The following is a 15793-nucleotide window of genomic DNA, read 5'->3' on the forward strand; positions in this document are numbered from 1 at the left end:
TGGCCATGCCAGCTGCCCCCACCCCTGGATCTGGCCAGGGACCGGGATCACAGAATCACAGAACGGTAGGGGTTGGAAAGAACCTCTGGAGGTCATCTTGTCCAACCCCCTGCTTGAGCAGGCACACCCAGAGCAGGGGGCACAGGAATGCATCCAATTAGGTTTTAAATGTCTCCAGGGAAGGGACTCCACAGCCTCCCTGGGCAGCCTCTTCCACTGCTCTGGCACCCGCACAGGAAAGTTTTTTCTCATGTATATGTGGAACTTCCCATGTTCCAGCTTGTGCCCATTGCCCCTTGGCCTGTCATCAGGCACCACTGAAAAGAGTCCAGCCCCATCCTCATGACATCCACCCTTTAGATATTTATAAGTATTCACAAGATCTCCCCTCAGACTTCTCTTGTCCAGGCTGAACAGACCCAGGTGTCTCAGCCTTTCCTCATAAGGGAGCTGCTCCAGTCCCCTGATCACCTTGGTAGCTCTCTGCTGGACTTGCTCAAGCAGTTCCACATCCTGCTTAAACTGGTGGGCCCAGAACTGGACACAGTGCTCCAAATGTGGCCTTACTAGGGCAGAGTAGAGGGGGAGGATAACCTCTCTTGACCTGCTGGCCACAATCCTTTTAATGCAGCCCAGGATATTGTTGGCCTTCTTGGCCCCAAGGGCACGGTGCTGGCTCGTGGTCAGCTTGCTGTCCCCCAGCACTCCCAGGTCCTTGTCAACAGAGCCGCTTTCCAGTAGCTCAGCCCCCAGCCTGTACTGGTGCATGGGATTGTTCCTCCCCAGGGGCAGGACCTTGCACTTGCTTTTGTTGAATTTCATGAGGTTCCCCTCGGCCCAGCTCTCCAGCCTGTCCAGGTCTCGCTGGGTGGCAGCCCAGCCTTCTGGCGTATCAGCCATTCCTCCCAGCTCGGTATCACCAGCGACCTTGCTGAGGGATCTGCAGGTCCTGCTGAGACGGGAGCGCTTTGCTCAGCGGCAGAAAGCCGCGCCGTCTGAGCCCTCTGGACACCACGCTGCCTCCTTTCTCGTGTCACGGAACCCCGTGACAAGCCCGGGCTGTTCTGCCCACGCTGCAGTGCCAGGCCACCCCACAGCAGCCACAGCACCTCCGCGTCGCGGCAGAGGGGACGCGGGGGCACCCCGCGCGGGGCTGCGGGGGGCAGTGGCGGCCTTTCCTGCGGGAAACCGCGCACACAAACCGGTCACGCCTGCCTCCGTGTGCCAGCAAACAGCCCCGGTACAGCGGCACGCGTGCTGGAGGTCACGCGTGTGCAAGAGCCTCACGCGGGCGCCGAGTGCCACGCGTGCGCAAGGCTCGCCCACCCCCCGGTACGCCCGAAGCCCCCGCGGCGCGCAGAACCGCCCACGCCCACCCCCGCCGCGTGTAAGGGCGCCCGCCCCGAGCAGGGCGGTGCCACCGCGGACGCGCACGCGCACGCGCACGCGCACGGGGGCCGAGGGGGTGGCGGTCCGCCGGCCGCCAGGGGGCGCGGCGGCGGGGGGGCTAAGGCGCGGCGGGGCGGTGGCGGAGGCCGGAAGCGGGCGGGAGGGCGGCGCGGCGATGGAGGCGCCCTCGGTGCCGGCAGCCTCGGCGTCGGGCGCGGCGGGGCGCGGCGGGCCCATCAAGGGCATCCTGAAGAAGGGCGGCGGCAAGTTATCGGCGGGGGGAGCGGCCCCCGGGGCGCGGCGGGCCAGCCCGGCCCGCGACGAGGATGAGCACGGGTGAGGGCCGCGCCCCGGCAGGGTCCTGGCGGAGGCGAGGCGGTGAGGAGGCGGCGGCGGGCCTGGCCTGGCTTCCCCTCGGGCCCAGCGGCACCCAGCCGCCCTGCCTGCCGTGTCGGGAGAGGCCCGGGCGAGGGGCGCCGGGGAGCCGCCGCCGTCCTGGCTCGGACCGGAGCGCGGGGCGGCGGCTGGGAGCGCCGGTGTGGTTCTTTGCTGCCTATGAAGCGTTAGCAGAAGCAGTATTGTCTTGAAATGCTCGCTCTGAAAGGTTTTGTAGTGGGTACGAGGCTAGTTCGCAGTTCGGGAAATAGGCTTCGTCGTGGGAGGTTGATTCTCAGTCTTTTCAAAGGTCCCTTATTTCCCTGTAACCAGAAGCGTGCCCCGAGGAGAGAACCTCTCCTGGGTTGAAACATAAGTAAAACGTGTTCTGGGTTGTGCAAGATTCACCTGTAATGATTTCATGCTTGAGAACGTGCATTGGCCACGTCGTTTGTAGTTTGAATGTCAAGAAAATCTTGCTTTAACTGTAACATGCTGAGTTAGTCCAACTATGCAAGAAGTGGGATTTACCTGGCCAGCAGCTGCCCATGACCAGGAAGGATTCCAGCACTTTTCATGTTAGCACCCAGTTTGCATGGCCCAGTGCTGCTCCGAGACTCCATTGCATTGTGATGGCCAGGATCTGACCCAAACTCTACATTTCTAAAATTGCTTTTGACAGGTTTTTCATTTGGGACCTCAGTCTTGCACGGAGAGAAATAATGATAAAATAAAATTGATGTGATTTTTTTTTTTTCTGTATTATGGTAACATTCCTGTCCTCTTTGCCTAGTTAAGTCATGAATATAGTCTAAAGTCAGTGAGGTAAGAACAAAGTTTTTGGTTTGCTGCGTTTCCTGTGTTAGCTGCCCCTGCTTTCCAGGGGGACATTACTGCAACTGAAGGAACGAGATGAAGTTTTTGAAGGAGGTGAATATGACTAGAAGTATGCTACACAAATACTACCTTTTTTTTTTTTGGTCTTTAGTTTTAATATAATATAGCACAAGGTGTTCACTGCCACACCAGACATAAAGTAAAACTGGCTGTTGGTAGCCTCTGTTTCATTTTCTACAGTCTCTTTTGTACCGTCTTGATGAATGATCATAAATTAGAGTACAAACTGATGAGCTGAGTATATAGCATATTGGTTATAGTACACAGCAGTCTCTTGCAAAGCAGGTAAGTGGGCAGGAGTCTAGCTTCTATGTCCTGTTTACCAATGTGAGTCAATAAAGCCAGTTAGATTAATTCTGAAATTGCCTTGCAAAGTAAAGGATATTGGCTAAACCTGGCAGGCTGCATTAGGAGATTTTCTGGGGAGATTAGTATATGGCATTTAAAGCTGATTTGTGTGCAGGTATTAATTTTGGTTGCCAACAGTTTAAATCAGTGTTATTTCTGACTTCAGAAGAACAATTTTGTACTTAAAAGAATGATAAGCCATACAGCTGTGACTTTTTTCTTTGGAGATCAAAAATTAGTTTTAAGGTATCTGTTTTCTTTGTGCACCTCTGTCAGCAGCCTCTCTGCTTATTTCTAATATTGAAATTCAGATCTGAATACCTTTAAAAATAGCTGCAGGTGAAAGAGCTCATTGTGTCAGCTGTCATCTTTCAAAGCACTGTGTTCAGTAGAGCTCTCATGTATTTGCATCATTATTGACCTTGCACTGCTGTTAGTGATGATAAAATTCTTTGTAATACTTCCCTACTGAAAATAAGATGCAAGGGGGAAGCTCATGAAATTGGGGCACCACTGGAACTGCGTCCTAAGAGCTGAGATCATGGTTTATACCATATTACATATACATTATATATATTAGGTAGATACGTTCTTGGCATTCCTGGTCTACAGTATTTTTTGTCTTAAGGCTCCTGTAAGAGCCTGCAAACTATTTGATCTGGCATTTTACAAAGTAGATATGTAAGCGTGTGTGTGTAAAAACAGCTGTGTTGGAGCAGGTGAGAGAAGCGTCTGCTATGCTAGGAGCAAGTGAGGTGTGAGAGGTGTTCCTCTGTGTAACGTTGCTGTAAAAACTTCTCACTTGTCAAGGTGTTGTCGCAAAATTAAATGATGTATGTAAAGATGGGAGAGAATACAAATGAGCACTTCTGAGATTTTTCAAATCTGATTTTCCTAAGGAAGATTAGATTTCATGTTTCTGTGTCTGAAGGGGTGTCAGGACCATCACAGGAAAATGCTTCCTGTGATGGTCCTAAGCTCTGCCATTAACGTTATGCTGCTCAGGCATGCCTAAGCATGCTAAACCAGAGACAATCAAGGGAGGTGCGTGTTTTTAGAGCACTTAGTCACCTTCCTGTGATGGCTTTTTACATGGAGGGGTAAAATGACAGGTTTGTCTGTTTGCCACTAACGATAATTTTTTTCCTAGCTGAATTTTAAATTCTGCTTTGGGAGGTGTTCCGCAGCCGAGGCTTTTAACGTTGGTATCTAAGTTTAAAGAAATTAGTGTGAAAAACTAAACCACTAAAATCTTCCTCAGTCTTGTATTGATAAGCTACTGAATTGCCAGCTGTGGGCTGCCCAATTTCAAGAGCAGTGTATGCCAGAGACTCTCCTAACGTTGCCAGTATTATTATTAGATGTTGAGTTGTGAGCCCAGGCAACAAACCTTGATGTGCTCTGGGCAAGTGCGGTGAACACGAAACACGTGATGCATTTGTGAAAGCAAAGCATCTGTCATACTTCCTCGTCAACTAAGCTCTGTCTCTTTACAGGGGCTGCATACCATTGTTTGACTGCTATGGCTGGTAAAAATTCTCACACGCTCACTATGTAACCGTATAGTCATCTTACGTTAGTCATAGATGCACTTTAAGCAGGTGTTTAGCTGATATTTAACTGGTGATTTTTCAACTCCCAAATAGACAGGTTTGAATAACTGGCATTCCTAGACCAGAGCCCTTGCTTTGTCATCTTGAAGCTCATGACTCTCCACCCTGCCAGAGCAGGCAATCTGACTCACGTGTTGTCCTCTTAGGTTGCAACTCTTGTGTTGCAATTCGAACAAAATGATTAAATGGATCCTGAACCTCAAACATGAGAGCTTGGCATTGGTTACTGTATGCTAAGGGATTAAGCTCACTTAATTTGTATTCATTTCTGGAGTGTAAGTCTGTGGCATGTAGGATTCAGCATTAACTGTTGCATCTACTTTTTCATCGCTTTAGTTTTTGTCCGTTGTATTATGCAGTGCTCTCCATAATGTAAAATTTAATTTGTGCTTGGAGTTTTGCTTTACCAGTGTTGTTTTACAGATAGCATTCTGCTCAAGAGCACTTGTATTATTGAGACTGAACGTGTTTTTCAAATCGAGTAATTTGTTACTGTAACAGTCAGTGTTTAAATAAGAGTAGTTAAGATCAAGTCTTCTAGCCAACTGCTTCCCCCCTTCCCCAAACCAAACAAAAACCAACAAAGCCCTGTCATGTTTGCTTCCTCAAATAATAATTTGCAACACTTCAGAAGTACGTTAATGCATAAGGTAATATTAAATAGTGGAATTACTTTACTATTCTAAAACTAAATTTCTTGGTTTAGCCTGAAAGAAAGACCATGTTGTATGAAAATTGCAATAACCTTTTTGGGGAAAATGTGGAACCTGGTAGGTTCTCTTGATTAAACATTTCGGTGGCTTCTAGATCAGCGGAGGGGTTGCCTTCCTTGTGGCTTGTACATTTTGTCAGAGTAGACTTTTATTTCCGCAAATATACATAAAGTGGTGCATTCTCTGATTAACTGAGGAAATTCTAAATAAGGTAACATCTCTGATGCCTGTCTGTGTAAAACATGAAATCCCTCGACTTAATTACAGCAGCAAATCAGTTCTGGTTTATGATTCCGCTTCAGGATGACAAAAAGCAGTAGCAATAACCAGATGGTTCAGTGCTATTTATTTTACTGCAGGAAGTTATTTGTTGGTTGGTATTGTTTATGCAACAGTTTCACTAATAATCAGAGCAGCTCGCTGAGCAGTGGTGAGGTGGAAGTTATTTGGTTTTGTTGAAGTGTTGTGGGTTGTAATAAGAGGAAGAATGATTTTACAGTAACTTGTAACAAGAGCAAAGAGTTAATGGGACAGTGATGGAACAAGACCAGTAGTCTCTTAAGAAAATATATGTGTGTATATGAATAAGAATACATTGATAGATCACTGAGTTTATTTAGCTATTGTGAATTGTTAGGGAAATTAGGTTGCATTGATAATTTGTCCTGACTTAAAGTACGTATAGAACAATATTTAATAGCTATACTTTGAACATGCCTGTGTGTCATGACAATATACTTTGTGCGTAGTATTTAATAGAGGTCAAAAGAAATTCTAACATTCCTTTTCAGTGGCCAATTTTTATAGGAAAACATGCCTTTGTTTTCTTATTTCAGTAAAAAATCCCAGAAGTGGGATGAAATGAACATCATAGCTACATACCACCCAGCAGGAAAAGATTATGGCTTGATGAAAATAGATGAGCCAAGTACGCCTTATCACAGGTAGGCTTGCGAAACTGCTGTCCTAAATGATGCCAGGTGACATAATAGTTTTACAGCAAAATTGACTTTGCGGACCTTGCAGTATTTACTGTAGCTGATTGCCTGACAGACTGTGCAGGCCTACTGGATATATGCAACATACTCAGATTTACAAAGCTTGTAATAAATGCTTATAGCTATTGAGGAGAACTGCTGAAAGTCGATTTTTAGAAGGTTTATGTCTAGTAGGCTTTAAGCTTTAAATGGAATAAGTCTGACTTGTCCTGGGTTTTTTTCAGCTAACATCTGCATACTAGAATGTAAAGTTGTCATTCATAGCAATATTTAGATTAGATTTGGAAAGTTTTTAAAGTATTAAAGGAGTCTTTTAATGGAGTGTTGTAAGGTTTTTACTGTTTGATCAAGCAAATTTTAATCATCAGATTATTGATAATGGCTACCTTCTTTGTTTGCTTTCCAAGCATGGTAGGAGAAGATGATGAGGATGCAGTGAGTGATTCAGAATCAAATGAGCCCTTAAGAGCAGATGTGTTGAGTAAAAAGTAAGTATTGTCATAGAAAACTGACTAAAGGTTAAGATAATTTTCTCTTCCCTGGAGTAGTTTTTCATTATGGAAATTGCTGGTTTCTCTAGAAGTCAAACTTCTGCTATTGTCAAATTAAGTAGTTCTCGGTGTTTGATAGTGCCACTGGTACTTTAAACCTCTTGCAGGTTGTCAGTACGCATAAATATGGCAAAAAGAATGAACAAAGCAGTTTGTATGACTGTTCTGAAATGTCTTGTAATTTAAATAGTGAAAAACTTGCTGCTTCAGCATTTTGTATTGCATGTTTTATGTAGACTGGCAGCTGCAGCTGAAGGCAAAGGACCGAAGATTATAGCACAGCAAGAGGAAAGCAGTGAGGAGGAGGAAGAGGATGAAGAACTAACACCTGAAGAACGAGGTAAGCATAAGTTGTTTTCTTTGGGGTGGTTTTTTTTTTTTTGGGGTGTGGGGGGGTTGGTTTTGGTTTTGTTTCGGTGGTGTTTTTTTTTTCCTACAAATAGTTTCAGATTATCACTAAGAAATATTTTGGAAGAAAAAGTACTATCTAACAGAAAAATGTTGTTATTTGAAAATGGAGATAAATGGTCTTTGAAGGGTAAGTAAAAGATTGAACAAATATGCTGTTTGTTTGTAATTTGGACTGTTCGGTTTGGGATCTATATACAAACAGGAATTTGCTGTTACTGGCTGACCCCTTGTATACAAGGTTAAGGTTTTGGAATTACTCTTAAACCTAGACAGCTCAAATAAGAAACTCTTCTGGTTTTGGGGAGAGGGAGTACTTCTTAATCTGAACATATTTCAGGTAGATTTAACAATTTGATGAGTACCGTTGCAATTAAGATGCTACTGATTTCTTGCAAACATACAGATAGTATTTCTGTTTTTTTCAAAGCAACTGGTAGATGGATCCAGCAGGATATCTACATTTATTCTTAAGTAAATTTCCTCATGCTTCTTCAGCAGAGATGATATTTTGTGTTAGCTTGGCCTAGAATATTTTGAGGAAGCAGCCAAACAATAATACTTCTAAGGTTTCAGGCTTGTGTTATCTAGCTATTGCTTCTCATCTTTCTTGGCCCCAACTTTGAGCATGTAACCTTACTATCCTAAAGGAATTGAAAAACAGTGTTGGGGCTGCCAATAAGCAAAACTGAATTTAATTATAATGTGTTACTGCTAGACCTGCTAATGTTTAATATATGGAGCAAAGTTAGGCTTCAGGCCATGGGGAAAGTGGAAAATATTTTCTTCTACATGTGGTAAATATATGTCTCATAACTGGCCTTTGGTAGCTAGCCAGGAGTCAAGTCAGACATCTGCAGAAGTTCATCTTCAGTCCCTCCAGAACGTCTCAATGTGTCCTTAAGTTTAGTTAGAAATGACGCTTGTGAAACTTTGGAAATTTGTATGCTGCTACTAGATGCTTCTCTTGGTTCAGACTTGCGCTTACTTGGAGACAGGTTCTTTTAAAATAGTGCTTCAGCCATTCCAGTCCATCGATTGCTAGCCTTTTTGTAAGTCAGACTCATTTAAAAGAAAACTACACTACTTGAAGAAAATAATTTTAATTCAGTGATTGCTTGATCATATAACCAATGGACTTTCAAGCTAGGAATAAATTTGACCTAGGAAGCAGCTAGTTCCTCTCTGAAGAGGAAATAAACTGGGTTTCTTTTTTCCTTTTAAAAAGGGAAGAAATAAAATATTTGCATTTGTTTGTCCACAGAGAAAAAGAAGCAGTTTGAAATGAAGAGAAAAATGCACTACAATGAAGGACGAAACATCAAACTGGCAAGACAGCTCATTGCGAAAGAACTACATGGTGAAGAGGAGGAGGATGATGATGAGGATGAAGAGATGCACGATGCTGCAGGTGTAGAAACAATGAATACAGAAGCTACTGAACATGGTAAGCTACTGATTAATCAAAAAGCATGTTTAAGTACTGGTGGTTCTTTCAGCTGTTGGGAAAGGAATACGCTCAAGTGTGAGGATGAATAGAAAGGGTACAGTACATATGTACCGCTCAGTTTGCAATAGTGCATGCTATCTTGATAGTTAGATTTGTAGCATGGTACCAAAACCATCAGTATTGCTAATTAAGTGTGTGGGTTTTTGTCTGTGACATAACAGAAAAGCAAACACCTCTGCTTCATACTATTTCCCCAGCAGTAGTGAAGTTGCCAGCATCTTTTTTAAAGGAAGAGCTGTCTTGTACAGAACACTTAAAGCTGTGGCCACATGGGAGAGCCTGGCCTGATGTTGTGGTTCAGTTCCCATTCTGCTCCCAAACCATCCTCTAGCCAGCAATGGGAAACTGGTATGAATGCTTCCTCCCTGTTGAGAGGAGTGTATCTAACTTCCTAAGAACTTCTGCCTGTCTTACTGTAATGTAAAGCTGCTGTTAGGACTTCAGTGTGCACTTGTCCTTAAGCAGTAATGTTCATTTCTATAGTATGGGTTAAGTCTCTCAGCTTTGCTTTTAGTGCAGCTGCTGGAAGAAGGGCTGGGATTTTTAGCTAGGAGCTGTTTCTGGAACCTGCTTCAGGGCTGTCTCTTGGCAGGAAACTCATAAAACCATGGAGGCTGACACTTTCTCTTTCATCTTCAAGCTTCTCTCTGGGTGAAAAGGGTCAACTGTGTAATAAAAGTCTTCGATTTTTGTGGTGGCCTTCTGGTGAATAGTTATAGCTGTTTGCTACCCACCTCTGTGTGTAACAACACTTTGAACAAGTTTTTGGCATTAAAAAAATAGACATCTGTTGCTCGTGAGACTAGTGGCAGTAAAGTCTGTAAGCCTCATTCATCTGTTGCTTGGCAAATCTATGAGATGCTAGCACAATCTGCAGACTTGGGAAGATGCTGCATGGGTTTAACTTGGTTCACATTTGCTTTTCACAGCCATGTGAACTAGGAACTCTTCTAAAATTAGTTTACATTCCACACAGTAAAAAGGTGATTTGCAAAGTTCCATGTTTTTAAGTTCTGTGGATTGCACATTGTAGTCCCATTATTTATTACAGGAGGACTAATGCCTTCGTAATTGTTCCAAAAGGGTCATTTGGTATGTGTCTGAGACCCGTTAATGGACTGACTTTATCCAGTAACTTACCGTATGCCTTATAATGGCTATTTACTAGAACTTCACTCTCCAGGGGAAAGGAGGGCTCCAATAGGCAACCTTATGACCTTTCTCCATGGCTTGAAGCTGCCATCTCTCTGCACTCTGCTGTAAAACAGAGGCAACTCCGCTCCCCAGCTGCATTCTCCAGTGGAAAGAAGGCACACCTTTGCAGCATTTTTCCATCTCTATTGTTGAAGTCCATTCCACCTTGCCTCATAACCAGCTTCAGAGCCACAACTGGTAATTATCAATTTCAGACTGTTCATGGCCAATAGATTTCATAAATGTAACTGTTTGCCAGTTAATCAACCCATTAACTAACTGGTTTCCCTCCACACCATGGCATATAGAAATACTTTCTATTAACTTGACGTAGTTCTCAGTTCTTCATTTTTATTTTGTATCATTCTGCTTAACAAACCTTGATGTTTCATTATTTCCTAATCTCTGCATCAACTATCATAGCTTTTGGTTTCTGTACTTGATCAGATCTTCTGAGGTTAAGTACTGGTCTCACTTTTGTAGCAGCTGGTGAATTGAATGCTCTCAGACTGACCATGTGTGATTCTTTGTGGCAGGGTTGGTCAGAGGATGATGGAGTATGGACAAAACTGTTCATTATCCTCTCTGTCTTCTGCCACTGCCCACATTCTAAGAAATTCTTGCATTGAGGTGATAAATGTTCAGCACCATAGCTGTGTTAATGTCAAAGTTTTACTGAAATAACTTTTTTGAGATTACATCTCTTTAGCACCCTCTTATCTGTATTCTGTGGGCACAGAATAATTTCCTTACTCATAAATGTTAATTAAACAGATATTAGAGCTATTACTTCTCAAATAGCTGGTTTGAGCACTCCCTCCATGGGTTTTTTAGTAGTGTGTGCTTTTGGTCATGTCATGCTTTTGGACATATTAAGTGATTGGGTATTTAACACAGTATTTGAATTTGGTTATTTCCTTCATGGAAGTGAATCAGAATGCTATTAATATTCTTGTTTCTGAGATTCCCCTGTTAGGACTGTAAGTGTGTGGAAAGATTATTCATCTGGATAGCTTTAGAAGAGCTCTTTGACTTAAAATTGCTGTATTTTAAAGTGCTTGCTTATAGAGCAGAAAAGGAGGGTTTCCTTTACTCAGTATATTGGGTGATGCAGGAGCTGATTTTTATGAGGGCTTATTTTGGCTTCCTTCTGTTAAACTGACTAACAGCTCTGATGCTTGCTTTTAACTGCAAAAGAAATGTCTGGGGGGTTTTCTGCATTTTGTATTGTAGCTACATTTTTGATAACTTCTTCCATTCCACTTCAGTTTTTCTGAAGTTAGGGAGATCATCTGGTGATGTGCCTGCCACTCACCTATTATGTCTGAGACTGTCAACTTATGTGAGTGAGAGCTGGCATGCAGTGTCTTTTTATTCCAGTGGAATAACATGACTTCTATAGTACTGATGATCGTTCCAGGTAAAGATGTGACATAAGAGGCATTTCTTAGTGGTCTGTCGTGACTCTAGGGCTTCACTGGCTCCTGGGTTCGTTTTCAGGCCAGTTGAGACCCTCTTCTCACTTGGAATTTTTTTTTTGTCCGTGAAGATCCATTAAAGGTTCTGTGCTTCTCTTACCTGATGCTCCTTTCTACCCTCTAATCCTGTCTGGTTTGTATTTGAGCAAAACTAACAATACTCTATTAATCTCTACACTCTCCTTTTGAAGAAGGGGCTAAAGGCTTGGGACAGGTTTTTAAGAAGGCTTCTGTCAGATGCCACCAGCTCCGCTAATGAGTTGCGCTTCTTGGTTACAGACTGAGATTTCTTGCTGATTGAAATGAAAATGGCGAGCCCAGTCAGCGATGGTGAGAACTGTTTGTTTATTTTTGCCCCAGTCTTTGTCATGGGCTACCAAGAGTTTTAAGTGGATGGGTCATTCCTTTCTTGCCCCAGGTACCTGTAACTTAGCCCATGTATATGGATTCTAGCAGCCAAGCTTTTTGGTGCAAAAGAAAGTTCAAATTGTAATAGACTGCATTAGGATTACTTGCTTCAGCATTTCAGCTTCTCTGGAATTTCTCTGGCTATTTCTTTGACTCCATGAATGACGTAAATAGACTTTGCCAGCAAAATAGTGACCTTTGTTCCTCTCTTCAAACACTTTTCCTTTAAAATTCTCTTTGGAATCACTGAAGGAAACATTACTGATGTAGCTAGATTTAAGCATGATGATGTCAATGCAGACCTGTCTTTACTTCTGCGACACAAAAGTATCACATAGAAGGGTGTGATCTCTAGCAATTCAGTCGACCAGCAGTAGAACTGTTGTTCTTTCCTTACGGTTCATTTAGTATTCATTGCTATGATAACCCTGCTCAGATGCTGCTGGTAAGCTTAGCTGTCAGCTGACTGGCTGTGCTCTTCTGGCCTTTGGTAGACACAGAATACACTGTGTTTTCTTAACAGTGGTGAGTGTCACCCTAAAGATGGTGTGAGAAGGCTGGGAGCATACACAAATTAGTTGTGCTTGTTAGCTGTCCTATTCACTTGTTAAACTGCACTTGTTACTAAGTCTAACTTGTGCTGAAGCCTACCTGGCCTTTTTTAAAGACTATCATCATTTGGATGTGGTTTTCTCTGATCTTTGCATTATGCTGCTGAATTTTCAGGTGCGCATATATATACACATGTGTGTGTGTATATATATATATAGAGTGAGCTTTTTCATATGAAAAATACTAATGAGAAGGAGCTTTCCCTAATTTATTGCTGTTCTTTGGCTCAAAACAATGAGTTTAATGACTTCCTGAAAAACACATTAGACTGCACTCCTTCATTTATACGCTTGTTTTGCTTTAGTGTGTCTCATCTGGAATTGAAATTTGACCTAAAATGTACTATGCTTGCTTGCGTTTCAGGAACCTCGTATGTTAGTTCTGCAAATTGATCTCTCTTAACTCGTGGGTTAAATCCTGCCAGTTCCAGGGGTGGTGAGCGTTCAGTGCTTGGTGTGCTGAAGCAGTGTTAGCTATTTCTTCAAAACATGAGTGGAAAAACTATTTTGGAAGTTTCTGCACTCTCAGACTTAAAAGCTTATAGGTTGCTAAAAGGGGAGAGCAAACATTACCTTTGGAGAAGCAAAGATGAGCTCAGGAGGATTTTTTGTGTGTGTTTTGAAAATATTCAATGAGTGCGAAAAATTACCAATTTTTTTGTAATCTTTCTCATGCAGCACATGCCTCTCGTGACCAGCTGGAAAGTAGAGCACACAGCATAGAAGAAATCTGTCCAGGACTGTAACTGCTTGTCAAAGACACAAATATAAACATCGCTTCATGATTTTTGCAATTAAGGCTCTTAAATACCAAGAAGCATATCAGCTACAATGTTTTATTGCCAAGAATGTTAATTTTAGACTTGTCCATTAGGCAGAAAAACCTGTCTAATTGATTTATTCTTGTGCCTAGTATTTCATGGAGAATACTGCTTCATAATCTGTTCAACCAGAATGGCATTCCCTGTATGTATAATGCTGATTATCTTGCGTAATGTACCGTTACTCTTCATGCTTTAAAACAGACAGTATCTTTTGGTTTTTCACTATTTATTTGACAGTGTTATAGGTGTATCTGTTATGGAAAGATTTGGGATTCAAGAGCCAAACGGTACGGCATATATCACATTGACATGCAAGCTATTTATCAGATGTGTTAAGCAGTTTAAAAAGGGATTATTTAAGTCTTACAACTTTTTTGTAAAATGTTGACCTGTTAATCTAGATTTCAGTACGTTTTTACCTGTACTTTCCCAGTCTTTCCAAGAAGAGCTGTATTATTTTTTAAGAGTGGTGTCTGGAATCAGTCGTTAGCTTCTGACTAAGGCAGTATTGATGTCTGGTGGAGGGAATGTTTTACACTGAAAATGTGCTAACTTGAACTTTGCATTTAACTGTCATTCTCTCTTCCATCGGGGCTGGGTTTTGTGGAGCTCTCTTTGGCTTACCGTGAGAAGTGGAAATTCCCTCCAACTTTTCTCTTAAAACCACATCCACCGTCACTCTGCTGGCTCTTGTTTCAAACTTTTGGTCCTTTCAGTTGCATGAAGAGTGCTTGTGCTACCTGAGGAAAAACACCCACCTGTGAGCAAATCCACATCCGGACTGGGAAGATAAAGCTGAGTTTAGGCTCTGGCTGTTCTTTTATAAAGATAACTGCTGACGATCTCCTACTCATTTGGGGTTGGTAACCTGCATACTGAAAACCACTGGTCTGAACCTTCCTGTATCTATTGCATGTTACAGTAGCTGCTTTTGTAAAATGAAGGCTGTTTGGAAGAATAGAAGGGAGACTGCCTAATTCAAATCCTTGCTTATGGTGTGGTTGTATAGCCCCCATAAAGAGGGATTCTGAACCTCCAAGTCGCCGTAAACAACTTCCCACTCGGTGGAACTTGACTGGTGAATGTTCCAGTATTCAGAGTTGTTCCTGGGTTTTACTACACAAATGAAGTATACACTTAAGCTTTAGCTCGGTTATAGAATACAGTGTATATCTTAACTTTGATCTGAATTTGATATGTTGCAAAAATCCATATAATTATATGGATCTATTTTAAAATGTCTTTTTGTCCACTGTATATGTGAAGTTTGAATAAAGGAATGAAAGTTATTTTCCAGTTATATGCATTCTCAAGTGTGAACTTTAATGAAATTCCAGAGAGATTGAGAGTGAACAAGGCAATAGGTTGCTGTCCTTTGAAAGATTTATACAGGAATAGTTCATTAGAATGGATGCATTGCCAAAGGTACCTGTGACTTGTGCTAACTGGGTGTTGCAGTGTGCCTTTCCAAACTACTTCCTCTCCTTAGTAGGTGACAGGGTTGTCAGTTGTGGGATGTTTAGTCTTCTAAGGGCCTGAATCAGGATTAATAGCATCTTTTCACAGAAAGAGTTGCCCTTTTGATTCAGTGCAGTGTGGTGACACTAATTTTTCAATATGGAGAACACTGTTTCTTCTTGTATCAAACATGGTTGCTTCTACAAAACAGGGGCAAATAATAAGCCTTTAGATACTTCTGACTCCTACAGTCACTTACTGTAGCTTTAAATTTGACTTCCAAGAATAGGGTTTCAAAACTTAGATTTTGCACCCTTTATATACCAGCTTGCAGGGTTCACACTGCTGGAATGTCTGCACTGGCCTGTATTTCAAATTGACCAGCTGATGGCCTGGTCTGCCCTAGCTAGGGCAGTTGAGTCCCGCTGAGAGTGCGGCAGCACTTGGTGAAGCTGCATTACTTTCAGACTGGAGCACGAACGGGTCAAGATTGGACCAAGGTCTATGGGTAACATAGATGCCTTCTGCAGCACTGTAAAACAGACTACTCGTACTTTGTGATAAGCACAAGCAGGTTCTTTGTACCCTCAATTATAGAATCGTAGACTTTTTTAGGTTGGAAAAGACCTTTAAGATCATCAAGTCCAACTGTTACCCTTACGCTGCTAAGCCCAGCACTAAACCATGTCCCTAAAAGACACCTAGATGTGGTACTTAAATACCTCCAGGGACGGTGACTCCATCAGAAGCAGCTCTTATATGAGCTGATGCCCTGCCCTCCTTACCCCCACGCTTTCTGTGTCCAAGACCTCATTCTCATTTTGGTGCTCACTGGGCCTATTTTGTAGCCTGCAATGACTACAAAGCATTTTGTTTAAAAAGAACAAACACAAAAGCCAAAACAACAAAAAAAACACACAAAAAAAACCAACCCAGAAAAACCAAACCAATAACTCCGCTAACTTCCAGTAAAATGCTTTCTTGCAATGGCTTCCAAAATCCTGGATGAAATGGGTAT

The 15793-nt window shown here is 42.6% G+C and overlaps 1 protein-coding gene across 5 annotated transcripts; it reads left to right on the forward strand.

The window, feature by feature from the left end:
* Positions 1-1526: 1526 nt before the first annotated feature.
* Positions 1527-14617, forward strand: PPP1R2 (protein phosphatase 1 regulatory inhibitor subunit 2). Of its 5 annotated transcripts, none has more exons than XR_012661522.1 (8): positions 1527-1725; positions 6172-6279; positions 6741-6821; positions 7121-7224; positions 8557-8739; positions 9986-10194; positions 11754-11804; positions 13172-14617. XR_012661522.1 is itself a non-coding variant. In XM_075098920.1 (8 exons), exons 1-7 carry the CDS (start codon positions 1565-1567, stop codon positions 11756-11758), a joined length of 798 nt encoding a protein of 265 aa, XP_074955021.1. In that variant the 5' UTR covers positions 1527-1564; the 3' UTR covers positions 11759-11804; positions 13172-14617. The 5 variants fall into 5 exon arrangements, 3 of the variants coding, with proteins under 3 accessions (XP_074955021.1, XP_074955024.1, XP_074955023.1); XR_012661521.1 differs by having other exon boundaries at positions 10071-10194; XM_075098920.1 differs by having other exon boundaries at positions 10039-10194.
* The last annotated feature ends 1176 nt before the right edge of the window (positions 14618-15793 follow it).

Source organism: Phalacrocorax aristotelis, chromosome 7 (genome assembly GCF_949628215.1).
Source record: "Phalacrocorax aristotelis chromosome 7, bGulAri2.1, whole genome shotgun sequence".
NCBI lineage: Eukaryota > Metazoa > Chordata > Aves > Suliformes > Phalacrocoracidae > Phalacrocorax > Phalacrocorax aristotelis.

Bases quoted from the DNA above. Each gene is read 5' to 3' on its own strand.
- PPP1R2 (XM_075098920.1), top strand. From the start codon at position 1,565: ATGGAGGCGCCCTCGGTGCCGGCAGCCTCGGCGTCGGGCGCGGCGGGG. The intron at 1,726-6,171 runs GTGAGGGCCGCG...TTCTTATTTCAG, and splicing joins CGCGACGAGGATGAGCACGG to TAAAAAATCCCAGAAGTGGG. The intron at 7,225-8,556 runs GTAAGCATAAGT...GTTTGTCCACAG, and splicing joins ACTAACACCTGAAGAACGAG to AGAAAAAGAAGCAGTTTGAA.